The sequence below is a fragment of the Tinamus guttatus genome, unplaced genomic scaffold (assembly GCF_059628265.1).
Source record: "Tinamus guttatus ecotype Peru unplaced genomic scaffold, ASM5962826v1 Tinamus_guttatus_pri_ptg000371l, whole genome shotgun sequence".
Lineage (NCBI taxonomy): Eukaryota > Metazoa > Chordata > Aves > Tinamiformes > Tinamidae > Tinamus > Tinamus guttatus.
Window position 1 is genome coordinate 180,544 of NW_028288905.1, and position 22,741 is coordinate 203,284.

Consider the following 22,741-nt stretch of genomic DNA (forward strand, 5'->3'; position numbering starts at 1 on the left):
AAAGCCTCCTCTGCCAACCAGTAACTGGAACTACGCATGTAGAAGCACACACTCAGCACCAGACCAGTTGACACGGTAGCAGAGCATAGCAATAGCGGTTGGGGCATTGTACCATTTAAATCATTAACATGAGGATACTGCAAACTCAAAATGTAAGTGATCCCCTAGAATGACATTTCTATAGAAGACTTCCAAACAACAGAAAAGGATCATGGCAATCCTCCTGGCACTAAATGTGCCAGTGAAAACCAGTATTCTCACATGGAAAGAGAATTAGGTTTGTTTCTGAACAACTCTGTAAGAATGAAATCTCAGATATAGGCTCCAGGGCTGATACAGTTACAGCAAAAGCCTGTTATAGTAAAATGCATGAAATCATCCTGAGGCATTATTTTTCAAACACGATTAACTTAAAAACTGGAGAAAAATCCATGTGGTTTCTCTGCAATTATATATATATACATATAAAAAAAAGGAGTGTCAATTTTCTGAAATGTTAAGTTTGTGAATGCAGTGCTTATTGGCTCTTGGATCTGCTCTGAAGCCAGCTCCTTTTGTTTTTATTATCATATTATTTCTCATGAGAGCATACAGGGAAACTCTATTAATGTGAAGTGTCATGTTTGCAGAAGAGAACAAAGTGAATTTGGATACAAGCTCTCAGTACCCTGCTTACTAACATCCCAGTAAAGGAGTAGATAATTTTTCAGAATCATTTTTATCAACTAACACCCTTTCTTAAAAATAAGCAAAAAAAGATAAGGTAGAAAAGGAGGTGGGAATGTGGAGCTAGACTTACACTTTATCAAATTGTTTCCTCAGCAACTCTTTCTCTGTGCTTCTTCAGAAAATAATTTCAATACGGAACCAACATTCAGAAGGTTTTTCCAGCAAACACTTGAAGTTTTCTGGCACAGCCAGAAACTTACCATATGGGCCACTCCTGCTCGCCCTGAGCACAGCAGGAGTCTGGTCTCTGTAATCACTGAAGACGAGCTGGTATATGAACATAAAATTTTCTTTGGATAATTTATGGAAACCTTAAATGTGAAACATAAGCAGTTTCCTCCTACAGCACCCAACCGAGCAGCAAGCTTACGTGAACAGCAAATAACATGAAGAACAAGGAAGCTAATGAAGAGTGCTGAAGCAAGGCTGGAGGACTATCCCCACTGCAAAGGTTGCAGTCATTTTTACAGAAATCACAAGTGGTTACACTTCGCATTACTTCTGAATTGTAGCTTCTCACCGCTCTTCTCCCTGTTCAGAAAAGTTAGTTAACATTTCAGTTAATGAACTTCTGAGAATTGTCCAAAATTTAGAAACTTGTAACATACTTTAAATGGAGTTTGATACAGATTGTTCGTCTTACATTCTAGAAATACATACATCTAATGAATCAAACTTCTGATTATTTCTACTGGTATCCAGTAAATCTTTAAAAAAAATATTTAACTGTATTTATGCATGCTCATTTATATGTGTTTTTTTTAGTATATATATGTATATACATATATTAGCTTATCGGACAGCTTTCTTTAAAAATGCGAGGTCCTGAATTCTCCCTGCCACTGAAATATGTGGAATTAATTTTTGGCCATTGGTTCTTTGTTATGAGTCTGTCTCAAATAAAAACTGTTTCAATTGTCCAACCCCTAGGACTTAAAATGCCTTTTATGTCAATGGACAGTTTAGTTACATCTACTAATTTACTATTTTAGTTTTATTTCTATGATTCAATAAACGTTTCAGCCTACAAAGAATAGATGTGATTTCCATCTAGCTGTAGTAGGTATCATAGTGTATTTGGTTGTCTTCCATCTTACACTGAAACAAAGCAACATGAAGAAAAACACCTAAGCATCGTTTTTATGCTTTATCTCAAACCAAGCCGTAATTCTTATCGTTTCAGATGGCTGGTGCAATGAAAACCTCTCTCCTATCTTCTTCAGCAGCTTGCAATCCTGCATTGTTTTTCATCGTGCCCAAGAGCCTATGTACACTACTGCCTTTCTCTAAAACACACTCCACACCAAAGAACTTTGAAATTGTTTTTGCTATGTACATCTTTTCTATGTAACTGTTGAAATAAAAACACTGGCATTCTCTTCAGTGAAGGACTATTAGATCAAACAAGAAACAGATGGAAAAGCTACTTGAAAGATAATCATTAACTTGGTAAGTGAACCACAGTGAAGTTCCTGATTCATTTTGGTAGTTTTGAGAACACTTTGGACCAGACTGAAGCCGATTTATACCAGATGACATTAAGTTTTGACAATTCACACCAGCTGAGGAACCAGCCCATTAGGAATACAAAAATATAAGAGTACAAAAACTACTATTTGTTAGACCTCTTGGCACATCTAACTCCAAAAGTTGCTGTGGCAACAAAAAATGTGAACTCCAGTGCAATGAGGCTTTCTCTTCACTAAAATTTGTCCGGTTTACACTTATGAGAAGAAACTTTTTTTCAGTTTCTGAATCACCAAGATCCATTTGGAATGACTGACACTTACTAGGTTCATAGTAATCCACTATAGTCACTGAGGCGCCTTGGGTATTCGCCACTTTGAAGTCTCTCACAGCTGGGATATCCACACAAACCTGTGTTTCATTTAGCTAGAAAAATAGAAGAGAAACAGACTGAGAACCCTGGTGATGGTGGTTTCATGGAACAAGGAAGGACCTGGTATTTGATGGCAGACCCAACCTCATTTCTAAAAGTTTAGAGTTTGGATAAATATGCTTTGGCCAGAATACATGCTTCTTCAAAAGTCTGCCTACTTGTACATGATTATATAAGAGGTGCAGTCGAAAAATTTCTTGCAGATACAAATGAGTTGTATATATGCAGTCAGCCTCATTAACAAAAGTGGAACTATTCACTCGATGTGAATAGCAGATGGTAATTTCCCCAAAGAACATAATGAGGATGTCTTTCTGAAATTAACTCAATGACCAAGTCAGGATGAGCATCACTGCAAATGCATTTTTTTCACCATTTTCAACTTACAGAGTCTAAGTATAGGTTGATTTTTCCATTGTCTTTTTCCATCTTCTTAATTTTATTGTCTAATGGAATGAAATCTGGTGACACAGAGAAACCATTGAGCAAGCCGACCTCCATAAGAGCCATGCCACTACTAGAAGCTGCACCAGAAGCCAGGTACCTTTTCAAAACATAGACAAGGAACTTTTAATATAAATACGACAGTTCTCTATCCAAATAAACTCTTTCATTATCAAAACTCAACAATGAAAGGGATAATACTTAAAAACAAATGGAAAAATGCCATCAAGAAAACTGCAAACAGTAAAGATCTAATAATTTATTTCTTTATTATGCTGCCTGACAAATTCAACCACACTGAGCAGCACTGAGCAAACAGCAGTGTTGCAATTATATGGGAGCGTAACCCTGACCACACTCACACCAATAGGATCCCTTCCATTGGCATCTATAAGTGTAGGTTTACATTTTAAATATTCAAGAACTATCAAAACTGAATGCACATTTTGAAGAAGGTAGCTCAGAAACAGTTGTAGGAAATCTTGAACTGCAACATTCATATAGATGCATTCTTTGTTTTGCTTTTATTCAGTTGTAGAGGGTGAGATAAATGTATAAACCAAAAAACCTCTCAAACCTTTTCATATTTTCCAGATATAGACTGATGGTTCCCTTAACAGAGTTATCATTACATTATTTCTCCAAGCTCTGGTTATAAAATCCATACCTATGTCATTTATCCAGTTTGGAAAAAAAAATTAATAAATTGACTTCCTTCATCTCTCCCAAATAATGTTTATTATCACGTCTCTTTCCAAATTTTTGAGAATTAAATGCAGGCCCAAAAGGCTTTGCTTTATTAAGCAAGCCTCGCATATCATGATGCACAGCAGAACTATCAAAATATGTTTATGTCTTTCTGTGCTATACGTAACACTTATATGACCTGCAAAAGATTTTATTGTTTTAAATAAAGTATATGGCAGAAGAGCTTTTCCCTCACTTGGAAACAAAAGTAAATGACTATTGTTATACTATAATAGCAGTGTCTCCAATCTGCATTTTGAATGTCTGACAGTAGTTGAAAGTAATTGAATAAAACTATTTCTTTGTAGAGTTGGATGGCTTAAAAAAGGGGAAGACTTGCTTTCAAAGCAATGTTATTAAGCTTGGCAGCATGGCTGATTGAACACAGATACGACTTTGAAAAAAATACAGCACAACTGCTGACTTCAGTTGGCTCACGAGATTAGAAACAAATGAAACCATCTGCTGGATGATGAGCTGTGCCAAAGTAGCTGCTATTGAAAACAAATAACCAAACTGGAACTGGATGTAATTATATCTGTGTAATTAGCAATGAAAGATGAGAAAAATGCCAAAGCCGTCTAGTGAGCCTGAGGTACCACCAAAATACCAGCAGGTAACCCAGTCAGCATGGTATTTCCAATAATTGAATAAGATATATCCCTCAAAGTTATGAGGATCTGTCTCTGTAAATAAACAACAGAGACTGCCTAGAGGGAAGGTCCTGATATTGTCTCTTTAATTCCAGCATCTCTTAAAAAAAACATGCAAAAATGAGACTGGTTAGGAAGAGAACGAAGCAAGAGTTGAAGCTCATATCTTAACAGAATTTAAAATTTTTTGAGTTGCGTTTTATGTTTCAGCACATCAGCAGTATGAGGTCTGTATAAGACCCTCCCACTGATGGTGCAAAGGTGAGAGAAAGTCCAAAACTCCTGAATGCAGGAAGCATAAAGAAGAGAGTGAGTAAAAGCACCAATAACCAGTTTCTCATTGCTGGAAATGGTATGTAGGTGATCAAACCAACCAGAGAAGAAAAGGACACTCCTGAGTACATGATGCATAGACAGTGAGGCCACTCCTCTGGCCAAGAATCTGTTTAAATTCAATGAGTCATCATATGCTCCCATGTCAGAAATGATATGCAGTTAAGATGACCATTGCGAATCACTATCAAGCTGGTTGAAACAAAGTGGAATATTCTGCGGGTTCAAGACAGGAAAAAAAAAAAAAAAAAAAAGACCTGCAGTGCTGCATTATTCATTACCTGACTATGCATACCCACAACTAGCTAAACTTGTTGAGATTACAGCAGTGTTTCTACCTTCTTTGGCTTCTGTACCAAGCAGCTACACAATGTTGTAAGGATTAAAAGAGCAAATTTAAATTAGTTCAGTAATTTGATTATGTATTCATTACATAGGATATACCGGGGAAAAAGAAAAAAGAAAAAAAGGATGACCGGTCTGCCAGGCCAAGCAACCTGAGACCAGATCTCATCCTACAAAACAGAAACACAGGAGTTATTAGAATTTATGCTGGCCCACTTTCCAAGCTACAGTTATAGATCTTAATATTCCAAATATTTTCCTAGGGTGGTTTTATAATGCTGTTAGTTATTCCTCAATCCTTTAAACTGTCTGCAGTTAAAACATCAGCCTATAGCCTTCCAAAAGAGCAAAAAGATGGGTTCCTTCTTGTCTTTATTCCTGTATCAAAATTCTTGTCCAGAAAAAAATGATCAGGATGCTCAGCCAAACTTGTCCCAGGCCAGTCATGTAAGCTCTTTACATATCAAAAGTTAGTGCTAAACTTTAAAAACCTGTTGACACTTCATAGAAAACTTTAAAAGACAGAAAAAATCTATTTCTATTCTAGGAGCTCTTGTGTACTCTAGAGTCCCTGCCCACCATCTGTATCACTGAACTGGTTACCAGAAACACATGCATGAAAACAGGATGGCTTTGTTTCTGCTGGCTATTTCCCAAATTAAATCAATCCTCTCTGTACTGACACTGTATTCATTACAGTTGATTATTTGCACGACGGTGTCACCTAGAGGCCCCAACTCCAGTCACAGCTTCCTTGTGTTAGGCAGAGCATAAGATATACTCCTAGCAATAAGGAGTTTAAACTTTAAATAAATAACAGAAGAAGGATATGTAGGAAAAGAATGCAAGAATAAATATGGTAGACCAGGTGGTACTTTGTAAATCTTGTGTTTACCAGGAGCCTGTTACAGTGCCACAATAAGAAAACAGTGATTCAAGAAGCAGCATTAGCAAAACACAGATGTGATCATAAAATACAAATAATCTATTCACATCAATATCTTTTCAGATAGCAGAAAATAAAATAGACATATTTTAGATGAAAATCTTTTCAGAAGCACCCCAGCAACCTTCATCCCATATTCATCAGAAAGTATAGAATTAGACTGACCTGAAAACTCATCACCTCTTTTCAATTCAAGAATGATATCACATTTTGTTATGTCATTATGCAGATGTGGATTTGACCCAGAGGCCTATGTGTTCTGCCAGCCTTAAAGAATGCCAATATAAAAACACGACTGACTAGTGACAACTCTGCACAAGAGATCTATTTGGAGCCATCAAACAAGGTATTTATTTACCTATGAATAGCTTCTTAGTTTAATTATTGTTACTTTTTAAAAAGCAAGTATTTTGCTCTGATTAGTTATATGTCTATATCCAGTGCACTGGTAAATCTGTACAAACAAATGGAAAATCTAGCTCATCTTTATACATATACAAGCTCTGTAGACAAAGAGATACATGAGATATCCTCAGTTGAATTACCTACCTTGTGCATACATTCACGGTCAAATGGTTGATATCATCTTTGTTATCCTTTACATCAACATTCAAGTCAAAGGCTTCTTGGTTTCGGACAGATTTGAGCCTCTGATCAGTGTGTTTTGTGTTGTAAATAACATTGAGCTGCAGATTACAAATAAAAACATTAGGTGAGTCTCCAGCAAGGCAAAAGTATGTGGCCAAGAAGATTAATTTTGTAACAGTAGAACTCCAGAGAAATGACTGATCACAAGAGAAGGATATAATGCCCTTCCTAACAGCTCGACACATGAGACTCGTACGATGTCTCAGGGAAAAAAGAAAAAAAAAAAAAGGCAAACAAAAAAACCACCATACTTTCTGAGCACTTCGTAATGCAGCAGTACAAATACAATTAGCAGGGCGCAGATAAGGGAAACATGAGAGAGTTCTAAGAGATGCAGTAATTTTTCTCCTAGTTGCTTTCCACTGGTTTACAATATATGCAGCTACTTCCTCTCAGCATGAAACAGGATGAAGGAAGGAAGTCTTCAGAGAGTGACACCTACTGGGTTAAAAAGAAAGACTGAATATGAAAGAAATGCAAGAGCAAATAAATGGCGTATGTAGGAAATTTGTCTTCAATCATCATGTCACAGCACTCATACATTCAGAGCAGATGAGGAACAGCATGTTACTCCAAGCCCAAAGCAATACTGCTGTTAAGCACTAAGTAAATAAATTCATCTTCTTGTTCATTTGCAGCAAAGACAAGCTACAGGCCTTAGACTGTCTCAAGGACAGAGCTCTGACCCCTTCTGTTCAACAAATGCCAACCCCTCCTAACCAAGCCAAGGAAGAATGTGGGTCAGGCTTACAGAGTTTGTAACACTCATATAAAATAGGCACATCTATTAGGCACAGTTTCCTATTCTTTTAGTGTTGATGTGCAGAAGATGTTTGAAATTCATCTTATTTCAGAAGAGTGGTAAAACCAGAAGCCCTTGAAGGTGCTCTGAATAACTAGGAGATAACTTGACTATCTTGACATCCTGTGAAAGTATGAGCAAAAGCAGAAGTGCTGGATTTGGAACTCAGCAACCAATGAATGCTCACACATTATCACCCATAACATCACCCATAAACCGAGAGTAACACAAAAAAGGCTACATTACCTACAAAACCGGGGTAAAAACAGATGCATTATTACCTGCAGGTTTTCATTGAAAAAAAAAAAAAAAACTTGGTTTCAGACTGGAAGATGGCATAGACATAAAATTAAAAAAAAAAAAAGTGGCAGTGTAGAGAACTGTAGATATCAAGTAAACTCAGTATCTGTACCAGAAAGTATGGTGGACATGCAATAAAAAATAAATAAAATAGTGGACATATGAGTAAACATGATATATTGGAGAATAGACCTTTGTTATAAATCTACCAAAGTAAACTGAATTAAGTAAATGAACACATGAATAAGGGAGCTCTACCTAATATAAATTCTCTGACTATTCGACAGGCATAAAGGTGGTTGGCAAGATTGCGAAATGAGCGTTCTGGAAGAAAATAAGTTGTCAAGGAACAAAGGAATATTAAAAGTCAAGAAAAGAAGGCAGGAATTAATGTTCAGATGTGAAAAGACTAGAGACGTAAAAGAATTTCAGTGCCACTAGATGGTAGGTGACACTTGATAAACATAGCTATAAACATTAAACATATTCATAAATGATACAGAAAGGGTAAATACTGACATGATAAGGTTTGCTGACTAGACTAATTTATTTAAGCTGGCAAAGATGAGGATTCCTGCAAAGAGCTGCAGAGTAATGCGATTTTCACAACAGGACAGGAACAAGAACAAAAATGAAGCTGTTGCCCTACGAAAATATCATTTCCATGTTTAGCAATGACCATAAAACTAAATAAAATGTTGAGAGTTATTATGAAGAATGGACCAAAAAAAGCTAGAAAGATCTAGCCTCCATTTCAAAAAGGTATGGTAGAATAAGAGTGGACATGGAGAAAGTTGATTGAGGTGATCAAAGACAAAGAATAACTTCCAAATAGATGAAAAATTTTCAGACATGAAAAGATAAGTTGGAAAAAAGATTCAGTAATGGCGAGAATGGTCAAATAGTGATACAGTGAGCAAAACAGTAGAATAAGTGACCTGCATGGAGAAGATGAAGAGGAAACTGTTCTTCATGCAATACAAGATTACATTATATAATTGCTTCCCACAGGATGCTGTAGATGTTAAGTGCACACGAGTCTGAGGGCAAAATAGATAACTGCATGGAAATCAGCTGAGATTTGCTAAGTACATCAAAACAATCCCCAGGTGAAGATCTTGGATAATAAATGACAGGAGGTGGAAATGGCAGTCAGAGAATGTTATCTATGTTCACATTCTCTTTTGAGTATCCACCTTGGGTTATAGCTGAAAACAGAACACGGGGCTAGACTAGGCTTTTCTGCAACCCGCCACAGTGTCTCTTAGGCCTTATCTCCAAATACATGTTAGGAGACCAGATTCAAGATGAACAAGGTTAGTGCTTCTTTATTCAGTGCACCATTAGCATAGACTTACTTGCCACAAGAAGCTCTTGTTAAAAGCTTGGAAAAATTCAGAGTGACATATTCATGGAAGAAAATTCTACCATGGAAAAATCTGTTGGGCCAGAGATGGCACCAACTGATGACCTGTGGTTTGGGAAGGCTCTGTTTCACAGACCAGTGAAGGGCAGGAGGGTCCTTCAGTGAGGTGTAACTACATGCTTGTCCTGCTCTTGCAACCTGCCCTGGGCATCTTTTCTCTGTTGGCCACAACTGGGTACAGGATAATAAATTATATCAGTTGTCCCTGGATGTCTGTTCTCACATTCATGTGGTTTAATACCCAAAAGACATTGAGAGTGAAATGTAACTGTGAGAAAATATTCTTAGGCTGATTAACGCTCCATTATAGTGGCAAGTTGCACATGCCTTTGCTAAAATGTGGTGCAAAGATACCAGGGCAAAATGCCTGCTGAGGACAAGAGATTGAGTTACTGACTCAGCACGCCAGGGAGGCTAATTGGAAAGCTTAACTTTAAAGAATTTAGAGTGAGAAAAACAAATACAATAAACTAAGAAAATATCTACTATCAAAGATTAGTTGTCATTTGTTTGGCAAAATTGTGATTTTTGCCAACAACAGAATAGTAAGTTTGCATAAACAAACTCCATCATTATCTGTTCCCCTAGTCATCACGATAGAACACTGAGAGGGGGAAAAAAACATTCTTTAACTTTGGTAGGAAAATAATCAGAGTGGCTCAAATAACACTTTCCCAGCAAGATCCCACTTTGTACTTCAACTAATGAAAAGGAATGTAGGGTGTTTTCTGAAAATCACAGTCCCTTTAGAAGAGTAACTGATAGCAAAAGGAAAACTGTCAGTCCAAATTTAGAGGTACAGCGGGAGAGGGCAGCGGGGGAGCAAGTCAGTGCAAACTGTCTTTTAATAACTTATTCTGCTTTTGCTGCCACATCTCTGTCTCCTTGATATGAAAGTTAGATCCTGTATTTCAATCACCCTGCCTAGCATTCCTGAATTTAGCATGCAGTATGTATACAGACAATTTTGTATAGACATTCAGAGCAATAGTGGTGTGGTGGTGAGGACTTACCCATATAACTGTCCTGCAGAAGGCAGTACCAAGTAAATCTAGAAGTCTGCCAATTAAAGACTTGCAGAAAGTTTGGTAAAGGCAAGCTAGCAGTGCCCCCACAATTTGCCATCACAAAAACAAAGCTGTTTTAACTTTTGCCAGGAAAAAGGCAAAAAAAAAGTAGAATTTACTGCCAATTTGCAACACCTGAAACTACATATCGAACAGGTCAAGCAGGTGCTATTTTCATGGAATAAGTTGTTAAGTGCAGGTTTTCCTTTCCAGATTTCTCACGAGAATAAAGGAGAACTCTTTTTTTCTGTTCTGGCTGTTTTAGGATGAACTAGCATTAAATTAACAAAATAAAAATTTACATTTCTTCTTAATTTTTTTTAAGATGCAGTTGCCAAAGCTGAAGGCAAAACTGGTCCAGTGTTTTCACACTGCACCCAGTTCTGGTAAAAAGCCAAAGAAGAGGAATTTAGAAGCTGATCTTCTGCATGAAAATGATGCTTGTAACAGTACCGGGTCCAAACAGCATTTGGTGAAAAACTCAACCTATATTCCTCTAATCAATGTCTCTTTCCTCTCCATTTTGTTCTTTAACTAGTAACATAAATGTGCTTAACTGAGGGCATGAGTTCAGTGAAGTATTTTCAGCAGATCCTCCCTCTCTATTTTCCTATCCCTTTTTGACTAGTTAGTATCAGCTGAAAAACTGCAATGGAGAAATACATATCCATTTCACAGTATATCTTTTTTAGTACCATCACGCTGACTAGCACTTGATCCTTTATCTAAGTCGAGTAAAAAAAAAAAGAAAGAAAGAAAAAAAAAGAAAAGAGCTGAGTGAACGAAAAGATCAGTACTTTTCACTTACTAGCCACAGGTGAATCACAGGTCTTTTTCACTCCTTCCACCACCAAAGATACAGCCTATGTCCACTCGATTCCTCTGTCATTTGAGAACTACTGTTTTAGCTATCACTCAACACATGAACTGAGTCTGTTGTGAAGGGGGTGGCAGAGAGTGATGTCAGCCAATACACTGTGTCCTGACAAAGAGAAAGTGAGAGATACTCCTCTCTCCAGAGAGCTTTTTGTATGTGCCCAGGCGGTCCAAGAGATCTTGACCACCAATCTACTTTGCCCGTAGACATTTTCCTTGATCCTGCCAGCCCTCCACTCACTGCTAGCCCTGGATTTCAGTAGCACCCTGCTTTGTCCCAGGCCATGTCCTTGCCAAGCTAAGCCCACAGTTCAGTCACTTAAGAGACATTTCTTCCAAGACTTCCAGCAGGCCACACAGAGAAGGTGACTTATTTCACTCTTTTGCCAACAGGGTCCCCTTCTTATACCCTACCCCTATATCCATGCCCTCCTTCTCCTTGCAGAATCAGTACCTTAGGATATCCATAGTATCTGTCCACATAATGAAGGGACAAGCTAGGAGACTTTGTTGACAGCAGGACCACAAAACTACAAATAAATGTCTGGTCTTGCAGTGATACTGTCCAAAATAAATATATTTTATGAGATCCTGCAGGGTTGTGAATTAACACACAGCCAACTCGCACACACAAGCAATGAGTTTTCACAAAAAATAATTTTTATGAGAATTCATTCTGTTGGGAAAAGCTTTTCCATTAATGGACTGAATCTTGTGTTTCGTGATATTTAAATGAATTACTGTTTTGACATGCTACATCTGGCTAGAAAGTCAAATCCCAGAACAGCGAATTTCACCACAGTGCTTTGGTGGGTGTAAGACAATGAAACACAGCTGAAGAAATGTGCTTGCAATGCCGTATGCTATCTGATTTATTAAATGAGACCCAGGACTAGCTTGTCTATGTAAAAAAGAAAAATCTAATTCAAATGGCATCAGTGCTCTTTCTTTAGAACAGCAGATCTGCCAAAGGAAGCAGATGGAAAGAGTATGGTCCCATCTAAGAAAAGTTTTTGGAGAAACTACTTGACTGTGACTACAATATTTGGAAACAAGTCATAGCATCTCTGCCTCAAAACTTCTGGAGAAAACACAACAGCACAGTGACTTGAATGAAGGAGATAATCTGGCACTGATTTCTGAACACCAGTTATATGTGTTCACGCTACCATATGTTGGAACTGTGTAACAAACCAGGAACCTGAGGAACCCTCTAACCACTAGGGTAAGTAGTGGATATTCTGTGTGCAGGAGCTCAGCTTGGTCTTCACCAGACAGGCTGATTTGGATGTGAAATTTGCCTATTGGCAAAAGTTTAATTGAAATCAACACACTTCCACAGAAAGCAATCATTTCAATAAATCAGCATCACTCATTTCAATAAAGCATTTTCCAGCATGAAACAATTTGCTGAAAAGTTTCTGATCTGCCCTCCTGACACATTAGTTCACTTAATATCAGGGAGTATTTTTCAACAGTGATTAAGTTTAAGCAGTCTTAACTGTTCTGGATTCCCAATCTGCTACATGCATACACACATGCACATATACATGCACAGACTTTAAAATGACAGATGTGCAAATGCAGCCTTGCTGAGGTGTTCATTCCTATTTTGGCCAACGGATCTGAATCTAAAATATACTCTGAAGTATTTGAACTTTCCTGCAAACGTAATTTGCACTTCTGGGAATGAATAAACAATGATAATCATTTATGTCAGTGTAGGTTTTGCAGACTGGTGCTGAATAAATGCGCTGTATGTGTAGCTGCTGTTCATTGCTAACAGGCAGTTGTGAAAGTTTCTTTGGAAAGGTTCTTATCCAAGACAGTATTTATTAAACTATGCTTTTTTTGTCCCCCAAGAGCATCGAAGCATAATTCAGATTAGAAGAATTTCAGATTGAATCTGATCTGGCTTAAAACTTTGAGTCCATTAAGGTGGCTTAAATTCTGTTTTCCCAAGTATGACCAGTAGACAGCTACTAGGAATTCTGCCCAGTTTTGTGATAGACTCAGCAACTATCAGTTTGTCTATATACTTGTAAAAAAAAATTAGTCCACCATGCTTATCAGAGACTAATATTTCCATGCTATCTATTTCTCTAGCTTTTCAAATGTCTTTTCTTTCATCCAGTTGGTTCTAAGCCACTGTTATCAACAGGAGGAAAGGCAAGAGAGACCCACTAGTGATCTTATCAGATCAGATCCACTATTGTCTTCTTCTCATACTACATTTCCCAAAGTGTTACATAAATCTTGAAGAAAGGCTTTCTTCAGGACATAAACTCTGTTACTGGTGAGACATAGGAATTGAAAGCATAAAAGAGCTGTTTACTGCTTGCTAATTCCAAAGACAACGTGTACTGTTCACAGATTAATTTGTTTTACTGAAATAAAGATGCTGGAATTTTTACCCCTGACACACAGGACTGCCAGAGAGGAGATCACTATACCCTCTCAGACTTCCCATCCCCACACTTTGACTGTTCCTGAGCATCCACTGTTGGCAAGTTTCAATAACTTTTTGTTGTCTTTTATACTATTTCATGCTATTTTCATATATATTTCAGATCATACCATTTCAGAGCAGCATAAACACTGCTGGAAATCCAGTCATCTTGTTTTTTAGCTTTTGCATTCCCTTATTCTACTTCATTAACAGGGAAATAACTCTAAATAACTAACAATGCCATTATGTTCTGTGCCCTACCAGAACTGACCGCAGGGGCTTGATGAGACACTTCTGTCTGGTCCGCATGAACTTTGGACTATCATCATGTCAATGTACTGCTACTTTTCCGCAGGAGAACAGGCTTATGACTGACCTACGGAAGTGCCCCGAAACAGTCACTCAGCCGACTACTAAAAATTTTGGACCATTTGAGATACACAATCACGCAGATGTGAAATCTGGACATTTACACAAAATTTGCTTCATTTTTTTTTAAGTGAAGTTCTTTGCTATTGCTTTAAGACATTACAGATGATTTTCCTTATTAATATTTTTATAAAGCTTTCTATTAAAGCAAACCTTCCTTACTGAGAACATAGCTTTGGAAATAACAACTCTATTGCATACCTGAAAGATAGCAAATCCAGTCCCCTCTGCTGAAACCGTAACTGTCATAGGTTGCACAGGTGCAAGCTAAAAGAAAGACAAGGGAGTTAAACAGTAATTTCAAGAAGATACTTTCAGGCACAAATTTTACTCACTTTCTACAGTACCTCCTTGGTCTGAAGTAGAAAACGGTTTCGAGTATCAATTGAAAATGTTTCTGGAGTTTTCAAAGTAGGTGCTGTTACAATAACATCAATCTCAGTCTTGCTGGTGGCAGTAATAGATGCAAATAGACTCAATGCTTGCAGAGCCACTACAGTGTCCTGTTGAGAGAAATAAGTGCTTTTGCATTAAAGGCAGCTCTGCACACCAGATGACAGGCAATCCTTGCTGGGGTCTGTCTAAACACTCATACTGAATCTGTTTAAATAAGCTGGGCTTGAAGAAACATAATTAAGTCAGTTCAACTGCTCAGCATAGACACTTTAATCTGCTATAGGAAAACCCATGCAATGAAACATCATCAATTAATTCAAACCAATTTATCACCACTCTTTTAATGAAGTATATGTGTATAGCCATGTCTTTTGCAGCTTTTTTTGAGTCCCAGTTTTGTCCCATTGTTGATTGTGTTGAGAGTTTCCATGCAGCTGCATCCACATATCCCTTGGTATTTCACTAGCCCAAAGGATTCCAGAGCAGAAGAGGGACAATAGTACAATAGTACAGCAATAGGACAATAGCACAACAGGACAATAGTACAACAATTAATTAAGATAGATACTGACTCATGCAATGGAGGATGAATCAGAACTTGCTAAGGAACTCTTCCACTTGTGTGAGATGTGGAAGCCCTGACAGGGCAATGGTCTAGAGGCAACAGCCTGAATCACATACCACCTATACGAGAAGAAAGTCAGTGAAGCAAGCAAGGATTCTGCTGCTTTCTACATTTACACAGCGAGTAAATGTAAGTGTTACATATCCAGCATTTCATAGTATTTTTTCAGGGTACCTTGATCACTGGAGCAAAAGATATAGGTCTGAAAAACCAGTAATGTTTATAAAAATGCCAGAAACCATTTCTTATCAGCCCTATAGTAAAAATTTTGAAGGGAATTCAGCCAAGGTTTTATCCTTTGTATTTGATTTAAAGATTCTGTACAATCATACCACTGCAGAATGTGTTTATAAACACAGTATCATATCTACTCACAAATTCCCTTTTGTTTATCTTTGTGTACAGCTGCTGCTTAGAGTATTTGATCATTAGAAGCAATTTTTGAACCTTTCGTCCAGCACAGTTCAGTGGATGAGAATTTTAACATCTAGTCTTTTCTGGAAAAAAAATGAAGCAATTCTATGTCTGTATTGCTTCCCAGGAATTTTTGTTGTTTGCGTATTACATTTTCCACTTATTCTTAACCAATGATAATTAAGTAATGGGCCTTGCAGGCTCAGCGTTTAGGGGTGATTTATTCACTTTCATGTCGTTCCAAGTAACAAGATTCTAAGGCGACAGTAATGTTCATTACCTGTGACTATGCCATACCACAGTGTGTCAGCCTGTGCTGTCTATTCACTCTAAATTAGTAGTAACCAATATCTGAATGATTAGAAACTACTCTTTCCTGTGCCATGCCCTCTTCCAAGATGACCTGCTTCAGTGATTTTGTAAATTCCACAAGTTGCAGATGATCATCAACGTTGCCAAAGGTCATGGTACACTGAACCACTATGTCTGGGATTATCCCAACTCCAGTGCTTAACATGGTACACCTAATGGATCTCAGGAATATTTAACATTTTGGACAAACTGGCAGATTTTCCTGAAAGCGGCCCATATTTGCTCCTACAAGCATGCCTTTCATATTTGCAGATGCTGTGCCACGTGCTCTAGGTGACCCTGTGTGTGCAGGGGGGTTGGACTAGGTGATCTGTAGAGGTCCCTTCCAACCTTAACAATTCTATGATTCTATGCTGACTCCTTTACCTAACGCAATGACAAAACAAAATGACTCTGCCCTACTCAGGCAATTCACATGCTGTTCCTGCTGAAGATCTGTGGCTTAGAAGCCCAAACCTTCAAAACTTCTTTCATACTGGAGTGAAAGGAACTGCAGTGATCTCTCAGATCTATAGATCTAAACAGATGAAAGATCTTGTCAGAGGATCTAATTTTAATAATCCGAAAATAGAAATATACCTGCACTTACATAAGCTGTGGAGTCCAAGGAATATCTTGAAGTGTCTTTTCCAAATCCTTACAATCACAATTCTCATAGTTTAGATTTATCTCCCTAATTTCAGCCAGAGTTCAAAAAGTCTAGAAATCCTACTTGCCCTTGCTGAAGATGACTTTGGGTCTTTTCCCTTCTCTTATGCTTATATGACTCTGCCAGGCCCTCAGAGAGATGATAAATGTGCCCTTTGGCATGCTCTGCAACAGAAGGCACACCCAAGATTTCCCCACCAGGAAACATTAACTGCTGAAGTACAAGGAACAGGGCTGGCCATGGCAATTCTACATCACATATACTACCTGAAAAGTTAGGGAATACGGTTTAAGCCATGTCGATAAGTCCCTCTATAAGAAGATCTTCCCTGTTATTGAAATCTGCATTCATATGTTACTTTTCTATAACCCTGTGTGTATATCTGTATATATGAAGTATGCACATTTTATGCATAAACATGAAAAATATTATAAACCCAAATATTCTGACTGCAAATTCAAAGTAATCTATACTAGGCACATAAATTACAATGAGCTATGGCATGGTACCCTAGCTTAGAAAATAACACACATGCCACTGATTACTTTTCATTTTACTGTTTAAAAACATACAAAGTTTATAATATAATGAAGTAATTCAAGAAAACACTTCAAACAATTTCTTAAAGCTATCTTAGAAGGTAACAAAAAGTATGTGACCATTTCCACAAATAAAAAAGAAAAAGAAGAAAAAGGAAAAGAAAAAGGAAAAGAAAAAGGAAAAGGAGAAAAAGAAAGGAAAAAAGGCACCCACAGAGACATTTGGAGCAATTTTGAAAGCAAAATAGTTTAGATTATAGATGACTAAAAGGATTAGATTCATTTATTAACTTCACCCTTGGGGTCAACAGTGCACTTGCAGGTTTTCAAACTTCTAAATAAAGGTATTTTCTGAAGAATAAAAGAAAATCTTTTTCAGCCCATTTAGTGCTTCAGTCGGGCCTTTCAAATAATAAGTAAGAATTAACACATTAAGAATATAGTGAAATCTCAGGGAAGCTATGCTGGTTCCCAAATTGCACTTTATTTCATAGAACTAATCTCTCTTAGATTAATGTCAGCTTTTAAAAATAATTAAGAATAGCCTGTATAGCTTGGTACCAAGCGGTACGATGAGATGTGACATTTTACTGAGACCAGCATTTGTAGTTAATTTAAAAACTAACTTGAACTAATGCAATCCAAATCACTATATAAATTCTTTGGATGCCAGCACAGCTTACATGATGTGGTTTCAATAATATGGAAACCTCCTGGAGATAATAAAGATCTTCCAAATTTCATGGTCCGTCAAGAGTTTGCATAATAATGAGAACATAATGCATATTTAGTTTAGACCAACTGTCAACAGAGACACCAGAGTAGACTGTTCCTGTAAAATCCACTTCACTTTCTTATCTCAACTAATAGCATTTTAGGAGTTCAGGGACACACATATGGAAAGAATAGAAAGAAATTTCTCTCCTTGGAAGGAAAGTAAGTACAGATATTTATCGCATTTGCTTGGAAAATAGCATTAACTGTTTTTCCACAGGAATCTCTTCTTCTTACTTTTAGGTCTTTTCTTTTTAATATTTTAAATAATTAAGGTGACTTTCTGCTTTTTGATTATATACTTCTCAACTTACTAAAATTTTAGTCCACATTTAAGAAGCCAATCCTTTAAGAACAGAAGCATGCACTTAACCAAGGTTGTTACAGAAAAGCTAATCTCAATATTTCTTATTTAAAACCAAATGTGATCTCTCTTTTTTTTTTTAATAAAATCTAGCACTCATTTGGAAAGTGTAACTATTCAGACATAATATTACCTGAGTAGATGAAAATCCTCCAAGGTGATTTCTTTGTTGACTTAACCATTTCATAACAGGGATCCCCTCTGCTAATCTGTTTTGATGGAAGTGTGAGAGCAGAGCATATGCTGCAAGTTCAATATCAATGGACTGTGACTGCCATGAATCAGAAATTTCAGAAGCAGGTGTTATCCAGAAACGAAGTTCACCTGAAAGAAAAGAATCATAATACAATCAGACCCATAGTCTGAAACCAGGTAAAACTTAAGGGAATCCTCTTAATTTATGCCTAACTATAGGATCTAGCAAGTTTCTCTAAACCTTATGCTTATGCGCATTGGTTAACTTGCTTAAGCCCTTCCTCAGAAGTGGATGAATCCAGATAAAAAGAAAGCTAGGGTCCAAATAGCAACTCCCTTTGATTTCAGTTAACCTTTTGTTGTCATCGTCAAGTACCCATACAAATTAGCTCTTGTGAAAAAGCCAGCTCGTTGCTGGGGTACTCCTTTCTCTCCAGTGCTAGAGAGGGAGCTCCAGACAACAAGACTGCGTCCTGGACTAATTCCTCATTGATGTACGAATTCCAAAAAGCCCAATTCAATAAACACAGAGGGACACTGGAAAACCTTGGGCTCTCAGCTACAAAATAAATTGCTTCAGATTTTTCAAGAGGATGGTTATACTCTAACCAACAATTCAAACTTCTTATACTCCGTGATCTGTTTTATTTTTTCCTTCTTAAATCAAGGAGAATAACTTAGTTGGGCTGAACTCAAAAGAGGTTAAAAATCACAATAGCGATCACTAAAGAAAACTTAACAGACCTTTGTGGTAGCTTACATAAAGTCCAGTCCTTCATTTTTCTATTCTTACACTGATTTCCATTCAACACACCCACCAATTTCCTGAACTATCAGAACCTTTTAGAACAGCTAACTTCATACACATAATAACATGGTAAAACAGAGAAGTTCTGTTTTCCAACACCATCGCACTACTAACATGAGGAACACTATACAACTTAAAGCCCTAGCTTTTGCTGATAATTGACATTCATTTATGGCCACTTTTTGTTAAGGTTTTCTTAGAAGTTTTTACCCTATTCAATTTGGTTCAGAACACATCTGATTTCAGAACTAAGATTTTGTCTCTACTTGTATACATAGGCATGGTGTTTGATATGTATTTTCAAAATTGAAAAAACAATCAAATTGAAAAAACATCTACACAGCAGTATAAGATTGTTGTCCAATACCTTGGTGTTCTGCTTTTTGGTTTAATATATTCAGGGCTTCCTTCGCTTTTGTACTTTTTGCCCATGACAATGCATATGTCACAAGTGACAAAGTATAATTATCCAAAATGCCTTCTTCTAATTTATCTTCTAGAAAGTTTACAGCACGTCTGATCACATCCATATGCTGGAAATGAAAATCATATCGAAGAACATACAGTCAATAATATATAAATATATTGTAATATTACATTTTAAAACAGAACGGAAATATCACTGTCTTCTAGCAATAACCAAGAAATACTAAAAATTTCTTTCAGAGTCACAGACAGGACATCAAAGGCAAACATTTTGATCTGGCATTCTGTCTCGTAAGAATGTGAGTAATATGACTTAAATCAATTGGAATGTCTTGGCATCTCTAAGGATAGGTTCCCCCCCTAAATTGCTTTCAAAATTCTTGGACTAAAGTTATGACAATACTTTTGCTAACAACAACTGCTTTTAGCTTTTGCAAAAGTGCATAAAACTGGACAGCCTCCAAGCACAACTCTTTGCTGTAGATAGGCCAAAGTATAGGGAGTTTTACCCAAAACAGATTGAATTTTGGGTCAGACATTCCTCTTTTTCCATAAACTGTAAAGTGTTTGCCAGGTAGTATAACAAGTTATGAAGTATTCCAGTAATTATACTACTCATGAAATCCAATACCTGTTTATCTGGAAACTCTAGGAGGGATGACATGATGTAAGCTGTTAGAGCGACTGGGTTGTTGTTGCCCCCTCGAAGGTCGCTCTGTATCACTTTGCCAGGCTCCTGAAATTCTCCATTTAATTTCTGATGCTGGATAAGCCAATTAGCTGTATCCACAAGTACATTTGCATCAATATCTATGAATGGACGAGCTTGAAGGAAACATCTTAATACAAAAGCTGTTAACCTTAGGGAAAAAGGTTAATTGAACACAGAAAATTAACAACATATTATAGTGTCCTCTGTTTAACGTGATTTAAGAGTGCAGTGATGCCACACACATCTTCTAAACACAGAGGAAAATACATGCCTCGCTCAGAAAAAAAAAAGGCAAATCTTAATCTGAAAAAAACAAGTTATTTCCTTGTTCCTAAAGATCATTAACAGCCTTTTCAGCTGTTAGTATTTCAAAAAATAGTTACAGACTGTAGGTTCCCAGTCTGACTGTAAATGTTTATCTTTATTCAAATATTGTTCTCATGACTTCTGCTGCAAGACTAAGCAGCATAATCATAATTTACAAAGTAATATATTTATGAGTATGGTCTTACCTAGGATCATTCTCCCTATAATCACATCACCAGAACAACTCTTGTTGCTTTATTCAGTTATAATCTCAAATTCTGCCTTAACTCCCTTCCTTACTAAATGCACTGTTTAAATACTGAAGTTGATAATATAAATACTTTTCTTCATTTTTCCAGTCTATCAGTACTGAGTCCAAGGCAAATCCCACTGAGGTCAATGAAAGATGCTCACTGAAGTAGTGACAACAATTGGAATATTTCTACTTAAAGTCAATAATGCATATTGAAATATGTAAGTATATTTAAGCTCCTGGGCACTGTTTTAATCCACATAGGGAGTATCAGAGAACAAGCTAAAGTATGTTTCAACAACTCATCAGCTCTGGATTACCAAGAGACTGAAGTTATGAATTAAATATCCAATCATAATTCTTTGTACAGTTATCATCAAGTTTTCACCCTTTTCATTGTAGCAAGCAGCCAAATCCCAATTTTTCTTAACTTTTTTTTTCTAAGTGAGTTCTAGGTACTCACTGTACTGCTGAGATATCCTCTCCAGCAAGACATCTCAAAACGTTTCACTCAATGACTCCCATTTCTACAAAAACTCATTATTCATTCTTTGCAAAATTAAAAAGTCTTCTCCTAATAATGGATTTGACAGCATATTACCTAGCAGAATGACCTTAAAAGTTGGCCTAAAGACCTAATGAAAACCAGTTGGAAGGCTAATATGGCTGGAAATTTTTACCAACTTCACAAAGATTTTAGTTGCAAGGAAAATATCTAAAATGATCAAATTCCAAAGTGAATCTGGCAGAATTACTTACCATGTGCTCCCAGAGGAATCTGCATTTCCAAAGGCACTAAAAGAGCCATCATCCCTCTGGAAAAGAAGCTCTCTTTGGTAGCCTGAAGTGAAAAAGCAGAGACAGGTATTGAACACATTCCTCTTACAGGGCTTCCAGTTCAAACTTTCTAATGGCATGAAGCAAAGCACTTTCTGAGAAGAACAGAGGAACTTAAGTTCAAATTTCATAAAATACCTTCCAAGTATGTAGGAACAAATCAAACTATGCAAAAGACTGCCAGTGTGTAGCAGTAACACGAAGGATCTATCTACAAAAATCCAGATATGACAGTGTAGCATGCTGTGACACAGCCCCACATAGCTCAGTGGCTCCAGGAGCACAGCAGGGAGTTACAGCCTGTAGTTCAGCACTTTGTTGCTTTCACGAGATTAAGTCACAAACATTCAGAATTGTTCCATCTTCCCAACACAAGGAGAGAGAAGCAAAAAATGAAATATTTCCCAATTGAAAAGGCAAGGGTACAGCAAACCTACAACTGCTGGTGAAAAATATCCCCTTCCAGTGACCTTCCCCCCAAAAAATGAAAGGCACCTGGTTAAAAGGCATCTAAAGATTTTTCAGCATGTAGAACAGCTGCAGTGTTTTACTGAGTGCTGAATATCTATAATAAAAGGACTACAAATGCTTACTAGCTGTTCATGATCACTAACAGCATCCCTACTCAATAGTTTGCTTCAGTGCAGAACTGATAGCCAGCAATGTTAAAAATGAAGGAATACCTAGGGCATTCTTATTAGTCTCTGATGTCTAAGACCTGCCTTCCTTCCCCTATGCTTTGCTTGAATTTGCTTGCTACTTGCACACCCAGAATAATAAAGACACCTATTTCTAGCATTTAACAAGACTTTCCTTTTTCCCTTGTTTTTTTTGCCCTTAGTTTTGCTATATTGATTATTATAATTAAGAAAGCATATTCATTAGCCTAGTACCTGACACAGTCACTGAGTACTGAATCAGGGAAAAGGAAAAGCCTTAGGCAAGTTTTGTTTTTTTTCAGATATTTATATCACTAC

The 22,741-nt window shown here is 37.1% G+C and overlaps 1 protein-coding gene across 1 annotated transcript in view; it reads right to left on the bottom strand.

Moving 5' to 3' along the window:
- Positions 1–941: 941 nt before the first annotated feature.
- Positions 942–22,741, bottom strand: part of LOC104565341 (CD109 antigen) — a 73,460-nt gene continuing 51,660 nt past the window's right edge. The window contains exons 24-33 of the mRNA XM_088530397.1: positions 21,687–21,768; positions 20,288–20,516; positions 19,598–19,763; positions 18,361–18,551; positions 14,442–14,597; positions 14,296–14,361; positions 6,647–6,783; positions 3,017–3,173; positions 2,520–2,622; positions 942–1,260 (exon numbers count right to left, since the gene is read on the bottom strand). Of these exons, the coding sequence (XP_088386523.1) occupies positions 1,070–1,260; positions 2,520–2,622; positions 3,017–3,173; positions 6,647–6,783; positions 14,296–14,361; positions 14,442–14,597; positions 18,361–18,551; positions 19,598–19,763; positions 20,288–20,516; positions 21,687–21,768 (1,478 nt within the window). The 3' untranslated portion in view covers positions 942–1,069. The remainder of the gene's footprint in view (positions 1,261–2,519; positions 2,623–3,016; positions 3,174–6,646; positions 6,784–14,295; positions 14,362–14,441; positions 14,598–18,360; positions 18,552–19,597; positions 19,764–20,287; positions 20,517–21,686; positions 21,769–22,741) is intronic.